The sequence below is a fragment of the Cetorhinus maximus genome, chromosome 34 (genome assembly GCF_964194155.1).
Source record: "Cetorhinus maximus chromosome 34, sCetMax3.hap1.1, whole genome shotgun sequence".
Lineage (NCBI taxonomy): Eukaryota > Metazoa > Chordata > Chondrichthyes > Lamniformes > Cetorhinidae > Cetorhinus > Cetorhinus maximus.
Genome location: NC_135912.1, coordinates 4888322 through 4909706, shown reverse-complemented (window position 1 = coordinate 4909706; position 21385 = coordinate 4888322). Strand labels below are relative to the sequence as shown.

Genomic DNA, 21385 nt, shown 5'->3' with positions numbered 1-21385 from the left:
TCTCTATGCAGAACCTCTCTCCTAGTTCTACCTGTGTCGATGGTACCTACATGGACTATGACAACTGGATCTCCCTCCCACTGCAAGTTCCTCTCCAGCCCTGAGCAGATGCCCTGAACCCTGGCACCAGGCAGGCAACACAGCTGTCTGGACTCTCGCTCTTTGCTGCAGAGAACAGTGTGAACTCCCCTCACTATGCTGTCCCCTCCTACCACTACATTCCGTTTTACTCCCTTGACTTGAATGGCTCCCTGTACCACAGTGCCATGGTCAGTTAGTTCATCCACCCTGCAGCCCCTGCTCTAACCCGAACAACCTGAGAGAACCTCAAACCTATTGGACAATTGCAGAGGCTGACACTCCTGCACTCTTGCCCTCTGGGTCCCTTTACCTGCCTTACTCACAGTCACACCCTCCTGTCCCTGACAACTGGCCAAATCAAAAGAGCCTATCCTAAGGTCTCCTGGTACACAGGTAACTGTGTCGCAGTGTCTGCAGCTCAGCTTCCAGCTCAATGACTCTGAGCCAAAACTCCTCAAATGCAAATATTTACTGCAGATGTGTTTGCCCTGGATCACACTGGCATCCAGGAGCTCCCACATGCTGCAGCCTTGACACATCACCTGTTCTGCCATCCTTAATGTGTTTTAATTAATTACTTAATTATGTTATTCACTTATTATATGTTCCTTTACCACCAATTTGTTACTATTTTAAATCTTAGGACCACTTACCAGATACTCACCAAACAGCTAGCTCCTTTCCCTGTAGTAGAGTAAGAACCAATTCCACAGGGTGAGAAAGGTAGAAAAGCAAAAGGAAACAAACACCTCCTCCCCTTTCACCAAACTCCCCCACTCACCAAACTCCCAGGTTTGCACTTCCTCAGCTACACTCCCTGCATTCCCCAGACTCACTTTCTATAGGGCCAATGCTCACTTGGTTAACTCTCATTGGAAATGCTGGATGAAACAAAGACCAAAGTTCATCTATTTAGCCTTCTACCATCCTTGTAGTCACTATTTCTTTTTTATATTTAACGGGACTTTAACAGTAAGCATAACATCCCAGTGCATGAGTCACAAGAAGTTAGTATGCAGGTACAACATGTAAATAAGAAGGCTAATGGAATGCTATTCCTTACTACGGGAGGAATTGAACATAAAAGTAAGGATGTTTTTCTACAGTTATACAGGGCATTGGTGAGGCCACACCTTGAATACTGTGTGCAGTTTTGGTCTCCTTATTTAAGGAAGGATGTAAATACATTGGAGGCAGTTCAAAGGTTTACTAGATTGACACCTGGAATGAGCGGGTTGTCTTATGAGGAAAGGCTGGACAGACTGGGCTTGTTTCCATTGGAGTTTAGAAGAGTGAGGAGTGATTTGATTGAAACATACAAGATCCTGAACGGCCTTGGCAAGGTGGACGTTGAAAGGATGTTTCCTTTCCTGGGTGAGTCCAGAACTAGGGGGGCACTGATTTAAAATTAGGGGTCACCCTTTTAGGACAGAGAGGAGGAGAATTTTTTTTCTCTCAGAGGGTTGTGCGACTTTGGAAACTCTTTCGAGTTACCAACAGTCACAGATTGCAACTCTTTCGAGTACAATCACAGTTCTTGGTTTCCAGGAGTGGGACATGAACCCACAACCCTCTGATTCAAAGGCTATGAACTGAGCCACAGCTGACACCTAGTCTCTGCCTCTGGAGGCAGTGGAGGCGGGGTCATTGAATATTTTGAAGGCAGAGGTGGATAGATCCTTGTTAGGCAAGGGAATCAAAGGTTATCAGGGTTAGATGAGAATGTGGAATTTGAAACACAAACACATCAGCCATGATCTTACTGAATGGTGAAGCAGGCTTGAGGGGCTGAATGGCCTACCCCTGTTCCTATTTCATATGTTTGTATGAATCTTTCCTAATGAGTGCAAGTTGAAAAGCTTTGACAGCATGTCTCTTTTTTTCAGCGATACCCGTATTCTGTTTTAGCGATTAAGTAATTTAGTGAAGGCTGTATTTTGGGGGAGGGGAGGGGAATCGACTGTGTTGCCCCTCATGGTAGGACAGCCAGTCAATACCCTCTACCTGGACTCACCTAAGAAACGTGGTAGCAACAGGCAGGTGAGAGCCAGCACTCAGGAGTGAGGCAGCGAAAATGCGACGGAAAGAAATTAAAATTTTAATCTCTTGCATTGGCGTCCACTGAATGAATGTATTGCGAAACATTTCGCTCTGAACACAGGACCTTAGCCTCCCTGGAGGAGTTTAAGCAGCTCCTCTGGCATTCGTCGGAATGACCTGATGGAAAATGGAAAATTGTCTATTTAACTCATTAAGCGCTCCGTGTTATTCCAGGCATGGGGAGGAGTGTAGGCCTGGAGCCAGGAAAATTGCAAGTCCTGCTTATAGAATGGCCTTTGCTGTTACCACGGCAACTGGAACAAAGCGCCGTGAATGAAAGATCAAGGCCTACTTTGGTTTGTCTCACTACAGAGTTCCCTACATGACAGGGTTAAATGAGGAGGACAGGTTGCATTAATTGGATGTGCATTCCCGAGAGATTGGAAGGTTACGGGACGATCTGATGAAAGGATTCAATAGGGTGGATACTGGAGAAATGTTTCCTCTGGTGGGGGGAATCGAGTATGAAGGGAGACATAATTTTAAAATGCGAGCCAAGATGGAAATCACACAAAGGATAGTGGAAATCAGCAATTTTCTCCCACAATGAATATGAATACAAGAAGTCAATTGGAGATTTCAAGACGCAGAGCGATTCTGTGCCATCACTAAGACCGTTTCCACTTGCCTAACATCGCCCGACATTGCCCCTGTTGAAACTCTCATCCTTACCTTTCTTACCTCTAGACTCGACTATTCCAACGCACTCCTGGCTGACCTCCCACGTTCTACCCTCGTAAACTTGAGGTCATCCAAAACTCTGCTGCCCGTGTCTTAACCCTTAGTAAGTCCTGTGCCCCTATCACCCCTCTGCTCGCTGGCCTACGCCGTCTCCCAGTTAAGCCACTTCTTGATTTTAAAACGCTCATCCTCATTCTCAAATCCCTCTGTGGCCTCGTCCCTTCCTATCTCTGTAATCACCTCTAGCCCCACAACCCTCCGATGTATTTGCACTCCTCTCGTTCTGGCCTCTTGTGAATCCCCAATTTTAATCACTCCACCATTGGCGGCCGTGCCTTCAAGCTGCCTGGGCCCCAAGCTCTGGAGCCCTCCCCCTAAGGCTCTCTGCCTCTCTATGCTCCTTTAAGACACTTCTTCAAACCTACCCCTTTGACCAAGCTTTTGGTCATCTGATCTAATACCTCCTTAAGTGGCGCGTTGTCATATCTTGATTTATAATGTTCCTGTGAAGTGCCTTGGGAATTTCATTAAGATGCTTTATAAATACAAGTTGTTGTTGATAAATTTTGTTGGGTTTTAGGGTATCAAGAGATATGGAGCTAAGGCAAGAAAAATAAAGCCACATCTACCTGTGCAGATGAGCACCGATGTATTAAGGGTCTGTGTGATTCAACGTCTATCTCATTGAATGTTCCTTCCCCAGAGAAAACCAGATCTAGCTTGGCTCAGCCCGGGGTGACCTTGGCTCAGTGCTGCTTCCTGCAGCGGGAGAGATGACGCTTCTGAGCTCAGGACAGAGCAGCCAACTTTGCCAGATTTCATGTGCATCGTTACCCTCTGGAGGGCGCTGGCTGAAAAAGCGGTGGCAGCTGATAGAATAGCACCTCCTCAGAAGGGAATTTGAAAAAAAGGGTGAATTTACAGGGCTGTGGGGAGAATGGAACAAATTGGGTAGCTCTTTGAAGGGGCCAGCACCGGCACGATGGGCCGAATGGCCTCCTTCTGTGCTGAAATAGCTGCCATCTTTTCCAATCTCATCATTTAGCAATTGTCCTTTCCTTCTCTTCTAGTTTAAATCGTCTCAGCTTCATCGCTTTGAAGAATCCCCAATTTTAACCACTCCACCATGGGCCTTCAGCTCCCTGGGGCTCCGAGCTCTGGAATTCCCTCCCTAAACCTCTCTCTCTCTTTGTCGCTCTCTCTCCTCCTTTAAGATGTTCCTTAAAACCTACCTGTTTGACTCAGCTTTTGGTCGCCTGTCCTAATGTCTCCCTATGTCAAATTTTGTTGAAGGACACTCCTTTGAAGCGCCTTGGGATGTTCTACAATAAAGGTGCTATATAAATGCAAGATGTTGTTGACTGACCCCCTCCCCTCCCCTCCCCCACACCCTGAAGCTTACTCTTCACTATCCTAATGGCTTATTGAGTTTATCAAGCCAATGGTTGAGTTGTGTGGATCAGAAAAGTAACCCTCTCCCCTTCGCTTCTCCCCCAGTCGGACTTTGCGCGGCCCCGGCAGTCAACTGCCGAGGCTTCGACCGAGTAGCGCCTGCTTGGGCGAGGTGGCAAATGGCACTCATGCCCCAGGAGTGGGTTAACACCATCACGCTGAGCAGGAGGGGAGAGGAGCAGCTATCCCAGTACTTCAAGCAAAAAAGGTTACTCTGCAGCCACAGTATGGCCAGGATTTCAAAGGTTAAATTACTGGAATTCATTCACTCAAACTCTAAAGGGCCTTAATCCTGTTTTCAATTTTCCTAGCTGCAATAAATTCAGAATTAAAAAGCTCTTTCTTGGTACACAATGCACCCCTGTCAAAACCTCTCCACACAAAATCCACTGGCTCCTAACTTGTTTCACAGTTTTAAGGACAGAGACCTTTGCCATGACTCACCCTCCCCCTCATGGTTAGAAGGATACTGAGACACATTGGGCTGGTTCAAGACAGGGGCGAAGCAAATCAGGCAGGGGCAGGGCTCCTGATCAAGATCACCAATATGGCGAATGGAAAGTGTGTGCGTGTATGCGGTGTAAGTGTTTGTGTGCGTGTATATGTGTGTGAATGTGTAGGGGTGTGTTTGTGTGTTAATATGTGTGGATATGTGTGTAGGTATGAGTGTGTGTGGGTTTGTGGGTGTGTGTGTGTGTGTGTATGGGTGTGTGCGAGTGGGTGTGTGTATATGTGTGTATGGGTGTGTGCGAGTGCATGTGGGTGTGTGTATGGGTGTGTGTTAGTGTGTGTGCGCGTGTGGATGAGTATGTATGAGTGTGTGTGAGTGGGTGTGTTAGTGTGTGAGTGTGAGAGTAGGTGTGTGTGTGGGTGTATGAGAGTGTGTGTGGGTGTATGAGAGTGTGTGTGGGTGTGTGTCTGTGTGTGGGGGTGTATGTATGTGTGAGTGTGTGTGGGTATATGTGAGTGTGTGTGGATGTGTGAGTATGTGTGTGTGTGCGCGCGCGTGTGTGTGCACACTGGTACGTGTTTCTGAAAATTATGCATGTGTTTTTGTTCATTTGTATGTGTGTGTGACTGCAAGACTGAATTAGGAATTAAATCAGAAAATGCTGGAAATACTCAGCAGATCAGGCAGCATCCACAGAGAGAGAAACAGAGTTAAAGTTTTGGGTCGACGACCCTTCATCAGAATTGAGGAAAGATAGAAATGTAATATGTTTTGAACAATTAAGTGAGAGGGGGGGATGTCGGGGTAAAGGACAGGAGAGATGCAATGATAAAAGCTTTCCTGGTTGAAAAGCCAAAGGGAGTGGGAATGGGTAAAGAAACCAAAGATGTGTCCAGATGAGGCATGAATGGCAGGATAGCAGCCGTCCAAATGCAAAGTGAAGGAATAAATAAGGAAATGAGAAAATACGAACCAGCAAAAAAAACACAAAACAAAATGGAGGCAGAGGATAAAATGTATATGTATATAAAATGTTGAACTCAGTGTTGAATACAGAAGGCTGTAGAGTGTCAAGTCAAGAGGTCAAAGTCAAGGGATAGACTTAAGTTGGAGCAAACAGCCAAAACTTGTGAAACTGTTACCAAGGAGTGACTCAGGATGAAAATTAGAGAGGATTCAGTGCACTTTTTAAATAGATCCTCTGTGGTATTACAGTGGTGGGAGATTATATCATGTTTTGTCAGCCTCAGCTCTGTGCTCTCATCTCTTGGCTCTCAATGGTCGTGGGTTCAAGTCCCACTGCAGAGGCACAAGTAAATAACCCAGGCTGGCAGTCCCGAGGGAGCTCTGCCCTATCGGAGGTGCTGTCTTTTGGACGAGACAGTAAACTCTCGAAGGTGGATGTAAAAGGTTTTCTTCACGGAAGGGGAGGAGAGTTTTCCTCGGGTTCCCAGGCCCGCGTTTGTCCCTCAAACGACATCCCTAAAAAACCGGGCGATCTCCTGATTATCACACCACTCTTTGAGCTGCGCACAGATTGCCAGCCTGCAGAACCTCACCAAGTCATCCATTGACCGCTTGGCGCTTTGGGATGCCCCTCGTGAGCTCCTTGATGCTGGCAGAGTGGTGGAGGGGAGGAGGGGAGGAGACGTAGAGGGGCGGGGTGGTGTGTGGGGATGGTGATGATACTTTGCAAGGCAATGGGAGAATAAAACTTTCAAGCCAGGGTCCTGTCACTGGGCACTGTGTGGGGTGGGTTTGTTGGTGGGGGCGGGATGTGGGTGAGGTTTGACGACTGCTACGTCACCAGCCCTGATTAGCGCCAGCTCTGTCTCCCCCCCCCATTGCATTAGCAGCTGCTGTTGGATAGGATTAGCACGGTGGAGAGCCCTTTTTAAACCCAGGCAAAATTAAAAAACAAAATAGCTCAAGCACATATTTAACTTCACCCTGAGCCACTTTATCAGCAGTGACTCTGGACTCGCTGCAACTTTGTTCGAGCATTTTGTAATCAGGGTAGCTCTACTGATATGTAAAAAAAAACACACACAGTCCTTGCAACAACAAGACGATAACCAATCAAGACAAGGAGGTCAGAATGGATGGGCCAGGCTGGTTTGATCTAGAGTTTGATTACCGAGGCCGGGTGATATAAAAAGGGATTAACCAATAACTAGCAGTTCACCCTCTGGCTGCAAAAACAACGAGTGGAATCCAGGCCCCGGGCCAGTCACGGAGACGGGCGTAATCCGTTGGCTCCAGGTCGGAGATGCCTCCCTACTCGGAGAAGAACGATTTGGACAAGGATGAGACGAGAGAGGAGGCCGAGGCGCCTGGCAGCCCACCTGCGGCCAGTGAGACAGAGAGGGAGGGCAGAAGGCTGGAGCAGGAGGGGGCCGAGGAGGGTCATGACCCGTACAAGCGCTACTTTCCAGCTGCCGAAGGGCAAAGCGCTGCCAGGAAGAGGGTGCAGAGAATGTTCAAGATCTTAAAACGTGAGTGAAACGCTTTCTGACCTATCGATCGGGTTAAAGGTTTTGAATGCCACAGCGCAGAAGGAGGCCATGCAGCATATTGTGTCTGTGTTCGATGGTTGCTACGTCCAGAACTAATCGCACTGCCCTGCTCTCTCCCCACTGCCCTGTATCAATCCCCAAACTAATCCACTGCCCCGCTCTCCCCCCATTGCCCTGTATCAATCCCCAAACTAATCCACTGCCCCACTCTATCCCATAGCCCTGTATCAATCCCCAAACTAACCCACTGCCCCACTCTCCACACTGCCCTGTATCAATCCCCACACTAATCCACTGCCCCACTCTCTCCCCAATGCCCTGTATCAATCCCAAATTTATACCACTGCCCTGCTCTCTCCCTATAGCCCTGTATCAATCCTAAACAAATCCCACTGACCCACTCTCTCCCCATAGCCCTGTTTCAATCGCAAACTAATCCCACTGCCCTGCTCTCTCCCCATAGCCCGGTATTAATCCCAAATTAAACCCACTGCCACTCTCTCTCCCCATAGCCCTATATCAATCCCAAACTAATCCCACTGCCCCACTCTCTCCCCAAAGCCCTGCATTAATCCCAAACTAAGCCCACTGCCACTCTCTCTCCCCATAGCCCTATATCAATCCCAAACTAATCCCACTGCCTCACTCTCTCCCCATAGCCCTGCATTAATCCCAGGCTAAACCCACTGCCACTCTCTCTCCCCATAGCACTTTATCAATCCCAACCTAATCCCACTGTTCCACTCTCGCCCTGTATGAATCCCAAACAATCCCACTGTCCTACTCTTACCTAATAGCCCTGTATCAATCCCAAACTAATCCCACCGCCCCGCTGACTCTCCATAGCCCTGTATCAATCCCAAACTAATCTCACTGCCCCACTTTCTTCCCATACCCCTATATCCATCCCCAAACTAATCCCTCTGCCCCACTCTCTACCGATAGCCCTGTATCAATCCCAAATTTGCCCACTGCCCCACTCTCTTCCCACAGCCCTGTAACAATCCCAAATTAAACCCATTATCCCACTCTCTTCCCATAACCGTGTATCAATCCCAAACTAATCCCACTGCCCCGCGCTCTCCCCATAGCCCTTTATCAATCCCAACCTAATCACACTGTCCAACTCTCGCCCTGTATGAATCCCAAACAATCCCACTGCCATACTCTCACCTCACTGCCCTGTATCAATCCCAAACTAACCCCAATGCCCTGCTCTCTCCCCATAGCCCTGTATCAATTCCAAACAAATCCCACTGCCCCACTCTCTCCCCATAGCCCTGTATCAATCCCAAACTAATCCCACTGCCCCGCGCTCTCCCCATAGCCCTTTATCAATCCCAACCTAAACACACTGTCCAACTCTCGCCCTGTATGAATCCCAAACAATCCCACTGCCCTACTCTCACCTCACTGCCCTGTATCAATCCCAAACTAACCCCAATGCCCCGGTCTCACCCCATAGCCTTGTATCAATCCCAAATTAGTCCCACCGCCCCACTGACTCTCCATACCCTTGTATCAATCCCAAATTCACCCACCGCCCCACTCTCTCCCCATAGCCCTGTATCAATCCCAAACGAGTCCCACTGCCCTACTCTCTCCCCATAACCCTGTATCAATCCCCAAACTAATCCCACTGCCCCACTCTCTCCCCATAGGCCTATATCAATCCTCAAACTAATCCACTGCCCCACTCTCTCCACACTGCCCTGTATCAATCCCCAAACGAATCCCACTGCCCCACTCTATCCCATAGCCCTGTATCAATCCCCAAACTAATCCCACTGCCCCACTCTATCCCATAGACCTGTATCAATCCCCAAACTAATCCCACTACCCCACTCTCTCCCCATAGCCCTGTATCAATCCCCAAACTAATTCACTGCCCCACTCTCTCCACACTGCCCTGTATCAATCCCCAAACTAATCCCACTGCCCCACTCTATCCCATAGCCCCATATCAATCCCCAAACTAATCCACTGCCCCACTCTCTCCCCAATGCCCTGTATCAATCCCAAATTTATCCCACTGCCCTGCTCTCTCCCCATAGCCCTGTATCAATTCCAAACAAATCCCACTGCCCCACTCTCTCCCCATAGCCCTGTATCAATCCCAAACTAATCCCACTGCCCCGCGCTCTCCCCATAGCCCTTTATCAATCCCAACCTAAACACACTGTCCAACTCTCGCCCTGTATGAATCCCAAACAATCCCACTGCCCTACTCTCACCTCACTGCCCTGTATCAATCCCAAACTAACCCCAATGCCCCGGTCTCACCCCATAGCCTTATATCAATCCCAAATTAGTCCCACCGCCCTACTGACTCTCCATAGCATTGTATCAATCCGAAACTAATCCCACTGCCCCCTCATTCGCAATACCCCTATATCGAACCCCAAACTAATCTCTCTGCCCCACTCCCTACCCAAAGCCCTGTACCAATCCCAAATTAACCCAACTGTCCCACTCTCCCTCTATACCCTTGTATCAATTCCAAATTAATCCTCTGCCCCACACTCTCCCCATAGCTCTGTATCAATCCCAAACTAACCCCAATGCCCTGGTCTCACCCCATACCCTTGTATCGATCCCAAATTCACCCACCGCCCCACTCTCTCCCCATAGACCTGTATCAATCCCAAACGAGTCCCACTGCCCCACTCTCTCCCCATAGCCCTGTACCAATCTCAAACCAGATCGACTGCCCCACTCTCTTCCCATAGCCCTGTATCAGTCCCAAACTAATCCCACTGCCCCACTGACTCTCCATAGTCCTGTATCAATCCCAAACTAATCCCACTGCCCCACTGACTCTCCATAGTCCTGTATCAATCCCAAACTAATCCCACTGCCCCACTCTCTCCCCATAGCCCTGTATCAATCCCAAACTAACCTCACTGCCCCACTCTCTCCCCATAGCCCTATATCAATCCCAAACTAACCTCACTGCCCTGTTCTCGCCCCATAGCCTTGTATTAATCCCAAACTAATCCCACTGCCCCCCTCACTCGCCATAGTCCTGTATCAATCCCAAACTAATCCCACGACCCCCCTCACACATCATAACCCAGTACCAATTGCAAACTAATCCAGTATAAAAGCAAAATACTGTGGATGCTGGAAATCTGAAACAAAAACAAAAATAGCTGGAAAAACTCAGCAGGTCTGACAGCATCTGCGGAGAGGAACACAGTTGATGTTTCGAGTCCATATGACTATTCATCAGAACTAAGGAAATAGAGAAATAAGGTGAAATATAAGCTGGTTGAGGGGGGTGGGACAGGTAGCGCTGGATAGAGGGCCAGTGATAGGTGGAGGGAAAGAAGAGATTGCCAAAGATGTCATAGACAAAAGGACAAAGGGGTGTTAATGGTGGTGATATTATCTAAGGAATGTGCTAATGGGGACATTAAGGGTAGCAAGCAGGACAAGCTAGTGGCAGATAGCCCTAGTGGGGGTGGGGTGGGGGGAAGGGATCGAAATGGGCTAAAAGGTGGAGATAAAACAATAGATCAAAATAAATTTAAAAATAGGTGAGAAGAGAAAAATATATATTTTTTACAAAATATAAATTATTGGAAAAAGGGGGAATCGGAAAGGGGATGGGGATGGAGGACAGAGTTCATGATCTGAAGTTGTTGAACTCAATATTGAGTCCGGAAGGCTGTAAAGTGCCTTTTCGGAAGATGAGGTGCTGTTCCTCCAGTTTGCGTTGAGCTTCACTGGAACATTGCAGCAGGCCAAGGATGGAGATGTGGGTTTGAGAGCAGGGTGGTGTGTTGAAACGGCAAGCGACAGGGAGGTCTGGGTCATGCTTGCAGACAGACCCGAAGGTGATCCCAAACTAATCCCACTGTCCAACTCTCTACCCATAGCCACGTTTCAATTCCAAACTAACCCTACTGCCCCGCTCTCTCCCCATAGCCCTGTATCAATCCCAAACCAAATCCAGTGCCCCACTCTCTCCCCACTGCCCTGTATCAATCCCAAACTAATCCCACTACTCAACTCTCTACCCATAGCCCTGTATCAATCCCAAACTAATCCCACTGCCCCACTCTCTCCACATAGCCCCGTATCAATCCCAAACCAATCCCACTGTCCCAATCTCTCCCCATAGCCCTTTATCAATCCCGACCTAATCCCACTGCCCCACTCTCGCCCATAACCCTGTATTAATCCCAAAATAATCCCACCGCCCCACTGACTGTCCATAGCACTGTATTAATCCCAAACTAATCTCACTGCCCCCCCTCACTCGCCATAGTCCTGTATCAATCCCAAACTAATCACACTACCTCCTTACACGTCATAACCCAGTACCAATCACAAACTAATCCCACTGCCCAGCTCTCTCCTCATAGCTCTCTATCAATCTCAATCTAATCCCACTGCCCCCTCTCTCCTCAGAGCCCTGTATCAGTCTCAAACTAACCTCACTGCCCCGCTCTTGACCCATACCCTTGTATTAATCCTAAAGTAATCCCAGTGCCCCACTGACTCTCCATAGCCCTGTATCAATCCCAAACTAATCTCACTACCCCCCTCACATGTCATAACCCAGTATCAATCGTAAACTAATCCCACTGCCCAACTCTCTCCCTATAGCCCTCTAACAATCTCAAACTAATCCCACTGCCCCCCTCACCTCATAGCCTTGTATCAATACCATAATTATCCCGCTGCCCCACTCTCTCCGCATAGCCCTGTATCAATCGTAAACTAACCCCACTGCCCCACTCTCTCCCCATCGCTTTGTATCAATCCCAAACTAATCCCACTACTCCACTCTCTCCACACAGCTGTATCAATCCCACTGACTGACTCTCTCCCTATAGCCCTGTATCAATCCCAAACTAATCCCACTGCCCGACCCTCTCCCAATAGCACTGTATTAATCCCAAACTAATCCCACTGCCCCACTCTCTCCACAAAGCCCTGTACCAATCCCAAACTAATCCCACAGCCCTGCCCTGTCCCCACAGCCCTGTATCAATCCCAAACTAATCCCACTGCCCCGTTCTCGCTCTCTATCAATCCCAAAAATAATCTCCTTGGTGTGCTGCTCTTCTTTATGGTCCTGCACAAATGGAGTCAGTTGATAAGCTTCAAAATTCATTAAACCCAGTCTCAGTTTGGGGTTTGATACGATGCGAGGGATTTTGGCTAATTTGCACTTCGACTGTATTCTGATTACTGGTCACCAATCTGAAGATTTATATCATGGTTTGAATCAATGAATGATCCAAGCGGGATAGATTAAACTCATTTGTTGAATAGGTCTATTTGAATTGATGGAGACCCGCAGCTTGATAAAGGTCTGGGCGCTCTGCCTGGTGCTGATATGTCCTGTTTAATTACAGCGTTCGTACAGTCTGTGCGGAAGCAGATCCTGAAATTCGGAGAGGATTGGATCTTCCTCTTTCTGTTGGGCATGTTCATGGCGACCATCAGTTTCAGCTTGGATGTCATCACTTCCAAGTTTCAAAGAGGTAATGAAAGATGGAACTCATCACTTTGCTTTCTGTCGTAACGCTAGAGCTAGAAATTAATGGCAAGATTTTAAAAGGACAAATTAATGTTATGCTGACATAGAATCACACAGCACAGAAGGAGACCATTCAGCCCATCTTGCCTGCGCTGGCTCTTTGAAAGAGCTATCCAATCAGTCTCAATCCCTTGCTCTATCTCAACAATTTTTAAGTATTTAACCAATTCCCCTTTTGAAAGTTACTATTGAATCTGCTTCCACCTCCACTTCTGGCAATGGGTTCCAGATCACAACAGCTCACTGCGTTAAAAAGTTCCCCTCGTCTCATATTGGACACTTGCCTTTATCAATCGAGGCATAGATTACAAAAGTAGGGAGGTCATATTGGAGTTGTATAGAACCTTGGTGAGGCCACAGCTGGAGTACTGTGTGCAGCTCTGGTTGCCACATTATAGGAAGGATGTGATTGCACTGGAGGGCGGTGCAGAGGAGATTCACCAGGATGTTGCCTGGGATGAAACATTTAAGTTATGAAGAGAGGTTGGATAGATTTGGGTTGTCTTCATTGCAGCAGAGAAGACTGAAGGGTGACCTGATTGAGGTGTTCAAGATTATGAGGGGCATGGACAGTGTGGATAGGGAGCAGCTGTTCCCCTTAGTTGAAGGGTCAGTCACGAGGAGACACAAGTTCAAGGTGAGGGGCAGGAGGTTTAGTGGGGATATGAGGAAAAGCTTTTTTTCCCAGAGGGTGGTGACGGTCTGGAATGTGTTGCCTGGGAGGGTGGTGGAGGCAGGTTGCCTCACATCCTTTAAAAAGTACCTGGATGAGCACTTGGCACTTCATAATATTCAAGGCTATGGGCCAAGTATTGGTAAATGGGATTAGGTAGGTAATTCAGGTGTTTCTCACTTGTTGGTGCAGACTCCATGGGTTGAAGGGTCTCTTCTGCACTGTGTGATTCTGTGATTCTGATTATTTGCCAATTATTTTAAAACTGTGCCCTTCTGGGTTACCGACCCTCCCGGGAATAGAAATGGTTTCTCCTTACTTAGTCTATCAAAAACCCTCATGATTCTGAGCGCCCCTCATTAATCTCCCCTTAGCCTTCTCTGCTCTAAGGAGAACAATATCAGCTTCTCCAGTCTCTCCACACAACTGAACACTCTCATCCTTGGTACCGTTCTGCACCCTCTCCAAAGCATGGACTTCCTCCCTAAAGTATGGTAATCAGAAGTGGCTACAATATTCTAGCTGATTAGAGATATTAATAATTATTATTAGGCCCATGGATTCCTACACTTCTGGTAGATTTCTTGAGGTATTAGATACAGAAAGTCAAGATCAAGAGCAATCTTAAGGTGAAACTGAATCACAAGGTGGAGATTAATTGGATCCATCTTTTTAAAACATGCAAACTCCCTTCTATTTATTCAACACTTACATTTGATAGTAACTTATATTATAGATATTATGGTTGAATAGTAAAACTTAGAATCACAGAATTGTTACAGTGCAGAAGGAGGCCTTTTGGCCCATCACGTCTGCACTGGCTCTCTGAGTAACTTAGTGTCTTTTCCTGTCTTTTCCTCGTAACCATGCACATTGTCTCTATTTACATAATCATCCAATGCCCTCTTAAATGCCTCAATCGAACCTGCCTCCGCCACACTTCCAGGCAGTGAATTCCAAATCAAACTGGGGCAGGCCTAGTTGGAGCATAAGAGATTCTTTCCAATACAGGCTGAGGAGTTGGGAGATGCAAAACTCTGAGGCACCGCACAGCATCACCAGTGGCCAGAAGGTGTAATTGCAGCGTGACAAGTTTACATAGAAAATTCACATTACAAACGCTGACATAGGAATTTAAAATGAGGAAAAAGTTGATATAAAAACGCCAGATGGTTTAGCAGACAGGAAATGTTCACAGACATTTAATGAGATACCTAGATGGAGCTTGCAGCAGGTGTATGCAACTATTACAGCAATGAGCAAAACCGATAATTTGGTCCGTAAGGAATAACTGCAAGTGCAAGAAATAAACAGCAAATCCACAAACACACATGAAAAGAAAAAAATTGATTCATTTTTCCAGTGGAGAATGTTGACTGCCTCTTCTCTTTGGGTTTCTGATGGATCTATTGGGGATCAATAGGAAGCCCTGGCCCCAAAGCTGCCAGGTCTACTGCCAGCTCGTACCCAGGTCCAGCAGATCAAACATGACCCCTAACACAAGGTCATCTTGTCTGGCATGATGTGCCAGCAACTGCCCTCCCGCTCCACCCACTGGAAGATTGACAAGGCTGCAGAAGGCGGATTATCGGACACTAGCAGCCAGTGAAGGGCCGTTGTCTCCGCTGATGGAACGCAGCAGAATGGGTTTTGGAGGCAATGGCACAGTTGGTCCAGAAAATAGGGCTCCCCTGTCTTGTGATGAAGGGGTTTCAGTAGGACTCAATCTGAAGGGTGATGTCGGTATTTCTAAGGAAACTAAAAGCAAGTATTTTAACTCATGCAGCTTAGAAAGGATATATTGACCTTGGAGGGAGTACGGTGTAGATTTACCAGAAGTATATCTGGACTCGGAGATTTAAATTACGAGATGGGGTTACACAAACTAGGGTTGAATTCCCTGGAATTTATAAAGTTTAGCGTTGATTTGATTGAAGTTTTCAAGATATTCAGGGAAACTGGTCAGGTAGTAAGAGAGAATCTATTTCCCCTGATTGGGGAGTCTAGGACTATGTGGCAGAGTCTAAAAATTAGAGCCAGGCCTTTCAGGAGCATCATTAGGAAACACTTCTACACACAAAGGGTGGGAGAACTTCTTCAAATGGCAATTGATTCTAGATTAATTTTAAACCTGAGCTTGATAGATTTTTGTTAGCCAAAGGTAGTAAGGGACATGGGAGATGTTAATATCTTGTTAATTGCATTATTAAGGTTTGTTAATGTCAATTACATAGTTAAGGTTTATTAATGTCAATTACATTGTTAAGGTTAAGAGAAACAGGTGATGGATATTAATTGTCTTTGGGCACAAATAAATAGGGGGCAGCTGGGACACTGGGTTGAGTGGGAGGATAGCTGTGAGAGCGCACAAGTCAATAAAATCTCTCAATAAAGAAAAGTTCTGTGTCTTGGTTTTGGCTTCACCAATCAGCTTGAATCCAATTGACAGGGCAGGCATGGGTCTGTGGAGTTTGGTTGCAGATTGGCCATGATCTGATTGAATAGCAGAATAATTCAAGAGGCTAAACTCTGTTTCTTATGTTCCCAGACCGCCACTTACAAGCTCAGCATTTCCCCAGATATTTCAGAGCCAGTGGAGTACTTTTGAAGTTCAACGCTAGTGTAATGTAAGAAGGACAATTGAACATTGCTCACATCGAGCCCCCACAAGCAGGATTGATAATGACCAGATGATTTGTTTCAGCTGTTGGTTGATGGATTCATTTTGGTTAGGTCTTGTCTTTTATCCGTCCTTGTTTCGAGGGTTGGCCGTACAATGAACAATCTTCACTGAATTCGATTCTCCGCTGCCCTCACGGCCTGTCTCATAGAGAGGCCAGTCCTCGTTCCGATATTATCCATCCATGCCATCTTTAATCCTTTTCCAGGTGTTTGGCCTTGCGTTACCTCTTTTTTTTCCAAACACTCCCCTCCTGCTCGCATCACGTGTCCAAAACATGTCAGCCTCCCTGATATCAGTGCCTCAGACAAGTTCCCCTCAACGCCAGCTTTCTCAAGCACTCACTCATTTGGTCATCTGTGATGCTCACAATATCCGTCCAAGTCCCTTCATTTCAAATGCCCTTATTCGGGCCTCGTCACTCTTACTGATGGTCCAGCTTTCATAGCCATGCATTGTCACCGGCCAGAACAAGGACTTTAGGGAGGCAAATTTTCATTGTAATCAAGATGCTGTGGCTACTCCATTTAGTGAATTCACAACACCATGACCCTTGTTGAGTCCAGCCCGAATTTCTTAGGCGGACTCGGCACCTTCCGTGATGAGTGACCCAAGATGGCGGAAGATGTCAACCTGTTCTCGCTGAACTCCGTTAATCAGAATCTTTCAGGCCTTGGTTAGGAACTGAGGGAATCTCCCTTGCCCTTCTTCAAAGTAGAGCCGTGGGGTTTTCTAGGTCCACTGGAAAGGGCACAAGCGGCCCCAGTTTGACATCTTATCCAAATTACAGCACCAATGCAAACCTCCATCAGTACAGCACTGCTAGTATCAGCCTAGATTTTTTTGTGTTCAAGTCCTGGAGTGGGACTTGAACCCACAACCTTCAGACTCGGAGGTGAGAATGCTACCCACTGAACCACAACTGATGACTTGCAATGTTTTAAAGGATTATTATTGTGGGTGTGCTGTAATATTCTGGTAATTTAGTTTACCATCTATGAAATACCATTCCATTTCTCTGAAAACCTTACCCCCACCTATTAATTAATGCAGGCTTTAGGGATTTTGTGTCCAAGACTTTCAGTTGCTTGGGTGATCGTGCAGCCCATTTATATTCCTGTCCATGGCCTTAAAGTTGGTTTGACTTTAGGCACTACAGGAAAGCTCTGGAAATGAGTTACCATAAAATGTTGGATTTTTAAAGAAGCAAGGAATGAGGGACATGTTGCCTATAACCTCGACTGAAGGACCATTTTCATGGGCGAATGTCTTCAGGGATGAGGTAGAAGAGTGAAAGTGACTATATAAGGGTGTTATGCTGAAGGGGTTGGGTGTAGGAGAATGTTATTATAATGATGTTGGTTATATCAGAGAGTGTTAAGTTAAGTATGTTGGTTATATTGGAGAGCGTTATGTCAAGGGTGTTGGTAATATCAGAGAATGTTATGTTAGGGATGTTCGTTATATCAGAGAGCATTACGTGCAGGTTATTGGTTATATCGGAGAGTTGTATGTTAAGGGTGTTGGTTATATCAGAGAGTGTTGCATTAAGGGTGTTGGTTATTTCAGAGTGGGTTACGTTAAGGATGTTGGTTATATCAGAGGGGGTTACGTTGTGGGTGTTGGTTATATCAGAGAGTATTGCTAGGTGTGTTTGTTATGTCAGAGAGTGTTATGTTAATAATGTTGGTTATATCAGAGAGTGTTATGTTAAGGGTGTTGGTTATTTCGGAAAGTGTTATGTTGAGGGTGTTGGTTATATCAGAGAGTGTTAGGTTAAGGGTGTTGGTTATATCGGAGAATGTGGTGTTGAGGGTGTTGTTTCTATCGGAGACTGTTATGTTAAGCGTGTTCATTATATCAGAGAGCGTAATGTAGGGATGTTGGTTATATCAGAGAGTGTTATGTTAAGGGTGTTGGTTATCTCAGAGAGTGTTATGTTAAGGATATTGGTTAGATCAGAGACTATTATGTTAAGGGTGTTGGCTATATCAGAGGGTGTTATGGTAAGGATGTTGGTTATATCGGAGAGTGTTCAGATAAGGGTTTTGGTTATATCAGAGAGTGTTAAGTTTGGTGTGTTTGTTATATCAGAGACTGTTATATTAATAATGTTGGGTATATCAGAGAGTGTTATGTTAAGAATGTTGGGTATATCAGAGAGTGTTATGTTAAGAATGTTGGGTATATCAGAGAGTGTTATGTTAAGAATGTTGGGTATATCAGAGAGTGTTATGTTAAGAATGTTGGGTATATCAGAGAGTGTTATGTTAAGAATGTTGGGTATATCAGAGAGTGTTATGTTAAGAATGTTGGGTATATCAGAGAGTGTTATGTTAAGAATGTTGGGTATATCAGAGAGTGTTATGTTAAGAATGTTGGGTATATCAGACAGTGTTATGTTAAGAATGTTGGGTATATCAGAGAGTGTTATGTTAAGAATGTTGGGTATATCAGACAGTGTTATGTTAAGAATGTTGGGTATATCAGAGAGTGTTATCATAAGGATCATGGTTACATTGCAGAGTGTTATGTTACTTGCATTTGTTATATCAAAGAGTGTTAGGTTAAGGGTGTTGGTTATATTGGAGAATGTGGTGTTGAGGGTGTTGGTTGTATTGTAGAGTGTTATGTTAGGGTGTTGGTTTTATCAGAGAGTGTCACGTGTTCTGTCAAGGATGTTGTTTCTATCAGAGATTGTTATATCAAGGGTATTTATAACAAAGAGAGTTATGTTAATGATGTTGGTTATATTAGACAGCGTTATGTTAAGAGTGTTGTTTATATCAGAGAATGTTACGTTAAGGGTGTTGGTTATATCAGAGATTGTTATATTTAGGGTGTTGGTTATATTGGAAACTGTTATGTTAAGGGCATTGGTTATATCGCAGAGTGTTATGTTATGTGTGTTGGTTATATCAGAGAGTGTTATGTTAAGGGTGTTAGTTATATCAGAGCTTGTTACGTTAAGGGTGTTGGTTATATCAGAGTGTGTTAGGTTAAGGGTGTTGTTTATATTGGAGAATGTTATATTAAGTATGTTAGTTATATCAGTGAGTGTTATGTTAAGCGTGTTGGTTATAGCAGAGAGTGTTAGGTTAAGGGCGCTGGTTATATCGGAGAGTGTTCTATTCAGGATTTTTGATTTATCGGAGAGTGTTATCTTATGGGAGCTGGTTATAGCGGAAAGTGTTATGCTGAAGATGTTGGTTATATCAGAGAATGTCAGGTAAAGGCTGTTGGTTTTCTCAAGAGTGCTATGTTAAGAGTGTTCATTATATCAGAGAGTGTTATGTTAAGGGTATTGGTTATATTGGAGAGTGATATGTCAATGATGTTGGCTACACCAGAGAGTGTTATGTTAAGGATGTTGGTTATATCGGAGACTGTTCTGATAAGGGTATTGGCAATATCAGAGCGTGTTATGTCAACGATGTTGGTTATATCAGAGAGTGCTTTGTTAAGGCTGTTGGTTATATCAAAGTGTGTTATCTTAAGGATGTTTGTTATATTGGGTAGTGTTATGTTATGTGTGTTGGTTATGTCCAAGAATATTATGTTAAAGGTGTTGGTTATATCGGAGAGCGTCATGTTCATGGTGTTGGTTATAACGGAGTGTAATGTAATGGAGTGTAAGTGTGCTGGATATATCAGAGAGTGTTATGTTAAGGGTGTTGGTTATATCAGAATGTGTTACATTAAGAGCATTGGTTATATCGGAGTGTGTTATGTTAAGGGTATCGATCATATTGGAGAGTGTTACGTTAAGGGTGTTGGTTGTATCAGAGAGTGTTATGTTAAAGGTGCTGGTTATAACAGTGAGTGTTATGTTAAGGGTGTTGGTTATATCGGAGTGTGTTATTTTAGATGTGTTGGTTATACCTTAGAGCCTTACGTTAAGGGTTTTGGTTACGTCAGAGAGTGTTATATTAAGGGTGTTAGTCATATATTAGAGAGTTAGGTTAAGGGCGTTGTTTATATCGGAGAGCATTATGTCAAAGGTGTTGGTTATATCAGAGTGTGTTACATTAAGGGTGTTGGTTATATCAGAGAGTGTTAGGTTAAGGGTCTTGGTTATATTGGAGGGTGTTACCTAATGCATGTTGGTTTTATCGGAGAGTGTTATGTTAAGGGTGCTAGTTATGTCAGAGAGTGTTATGTTAAGTGTGTTCCTTATATCGGACAGTGTTATGTAGGTGTGTTGGTTATATCAGAGGGTGTTATGTTAAGGGACCTGGTTATGTAAGAAAGTATTACGTTACATGTGTTGTTTATATCGGAGAGTGTTATGTTAAGGGTATTGGTTATATCAGAGAATCTTATCTTAAGGATGTTGGTTATATCAGTGAGTGGTATGTTAATGGTGTGGTTATATCAGAGACTGTTTTGTTACGGATGTTGTTTATATCAGAGAGTGATATGTTAAGTGTGTTGGTTACATTAGAGGGTGTTATGTTAAGGGTGTTGGTTATATTGGAGAGTGATATGTTAAGTGTGTTGGTTACATTAGAGGGTGTTATGTTAAGGGTGTTGGTTATATTGGAGAGTGTTATGTTAACGGTGTTGGTTACATTAGAGGGTGTTATGTTAAGGGTGTTGGTTATATTGTTGAGTGTTATGTTAAGGGTGTTGGTTATATTGGAGAGTGATATGTTAAGTGTGTTGGTTATATTAGAGGGTGTTATGTTAAGGGTGTTGGTTATATTGGAGAGTGTTATGTTAAGGGTATTGGTTCTATCAGAGTTAATTATGTAAAGGACGTTGGTTACATCAGAGCGTGTTATGTTGAGGGGGTTCCTTATATCAAAGAGTGTTATGTTAAGGGCTTTCGTTATATCAGTGAGTGTCATGTTGAGGAGTTGGTTATATCAGATGTGTGTTAAGTTAAGATTGTTGGTTACATCAGATGGTGTTATTTTAAGGGTGTTGGTTATATCAGAGAGTCTTATGTTAAGGGTGTGGGTGAAACCAGAGTTTTTTATGTTAATAGTTTTGGTTATATCTGAAAGTGTTATGTTAAGGCTGTTAGCTATAATGGAGAGTGTCATGTAAAGGGTGTTGGTTGTATTAGAGAGCATTGTGTTAGGTGTGTTGGTTATATCAGAGTGTGTAATGTTACGGGTGTTGGTTATTTTGGAGAGTGTTATGTTCAGGGTGTTGGTTATATTAGAGAGTGTTATGTTAAGGGTGTTGTTTA

General features: G+C 45.0%; 1 protein-coding gene across 1 annotated transcript in view; it reads left to right on the top strand.

Moving 5' to 3' along the window:
* Window positions 1–7034: 7034 nt before the first annotated feature.
* The window catches only part of LOC144671695 (chloride channel protein ClC-Kb-like), a 49693-nt gene continuing 35342 nt past the window's right edge, over window positions 7035–21385 (top strand). Inside the window, exons 1-2 of the mRNA XM_078533711.1 lie at window positions 7035–7260; window positions 12651–12779. Of these exons, the coding sequence (XP_078389837.1) occupies window positions 7035–7260; window positions 12651–12779 (355 nt within the window). The remainder of the gene's footprint in view (window positions 7261–12650; window positions 12780–21385) is intronic.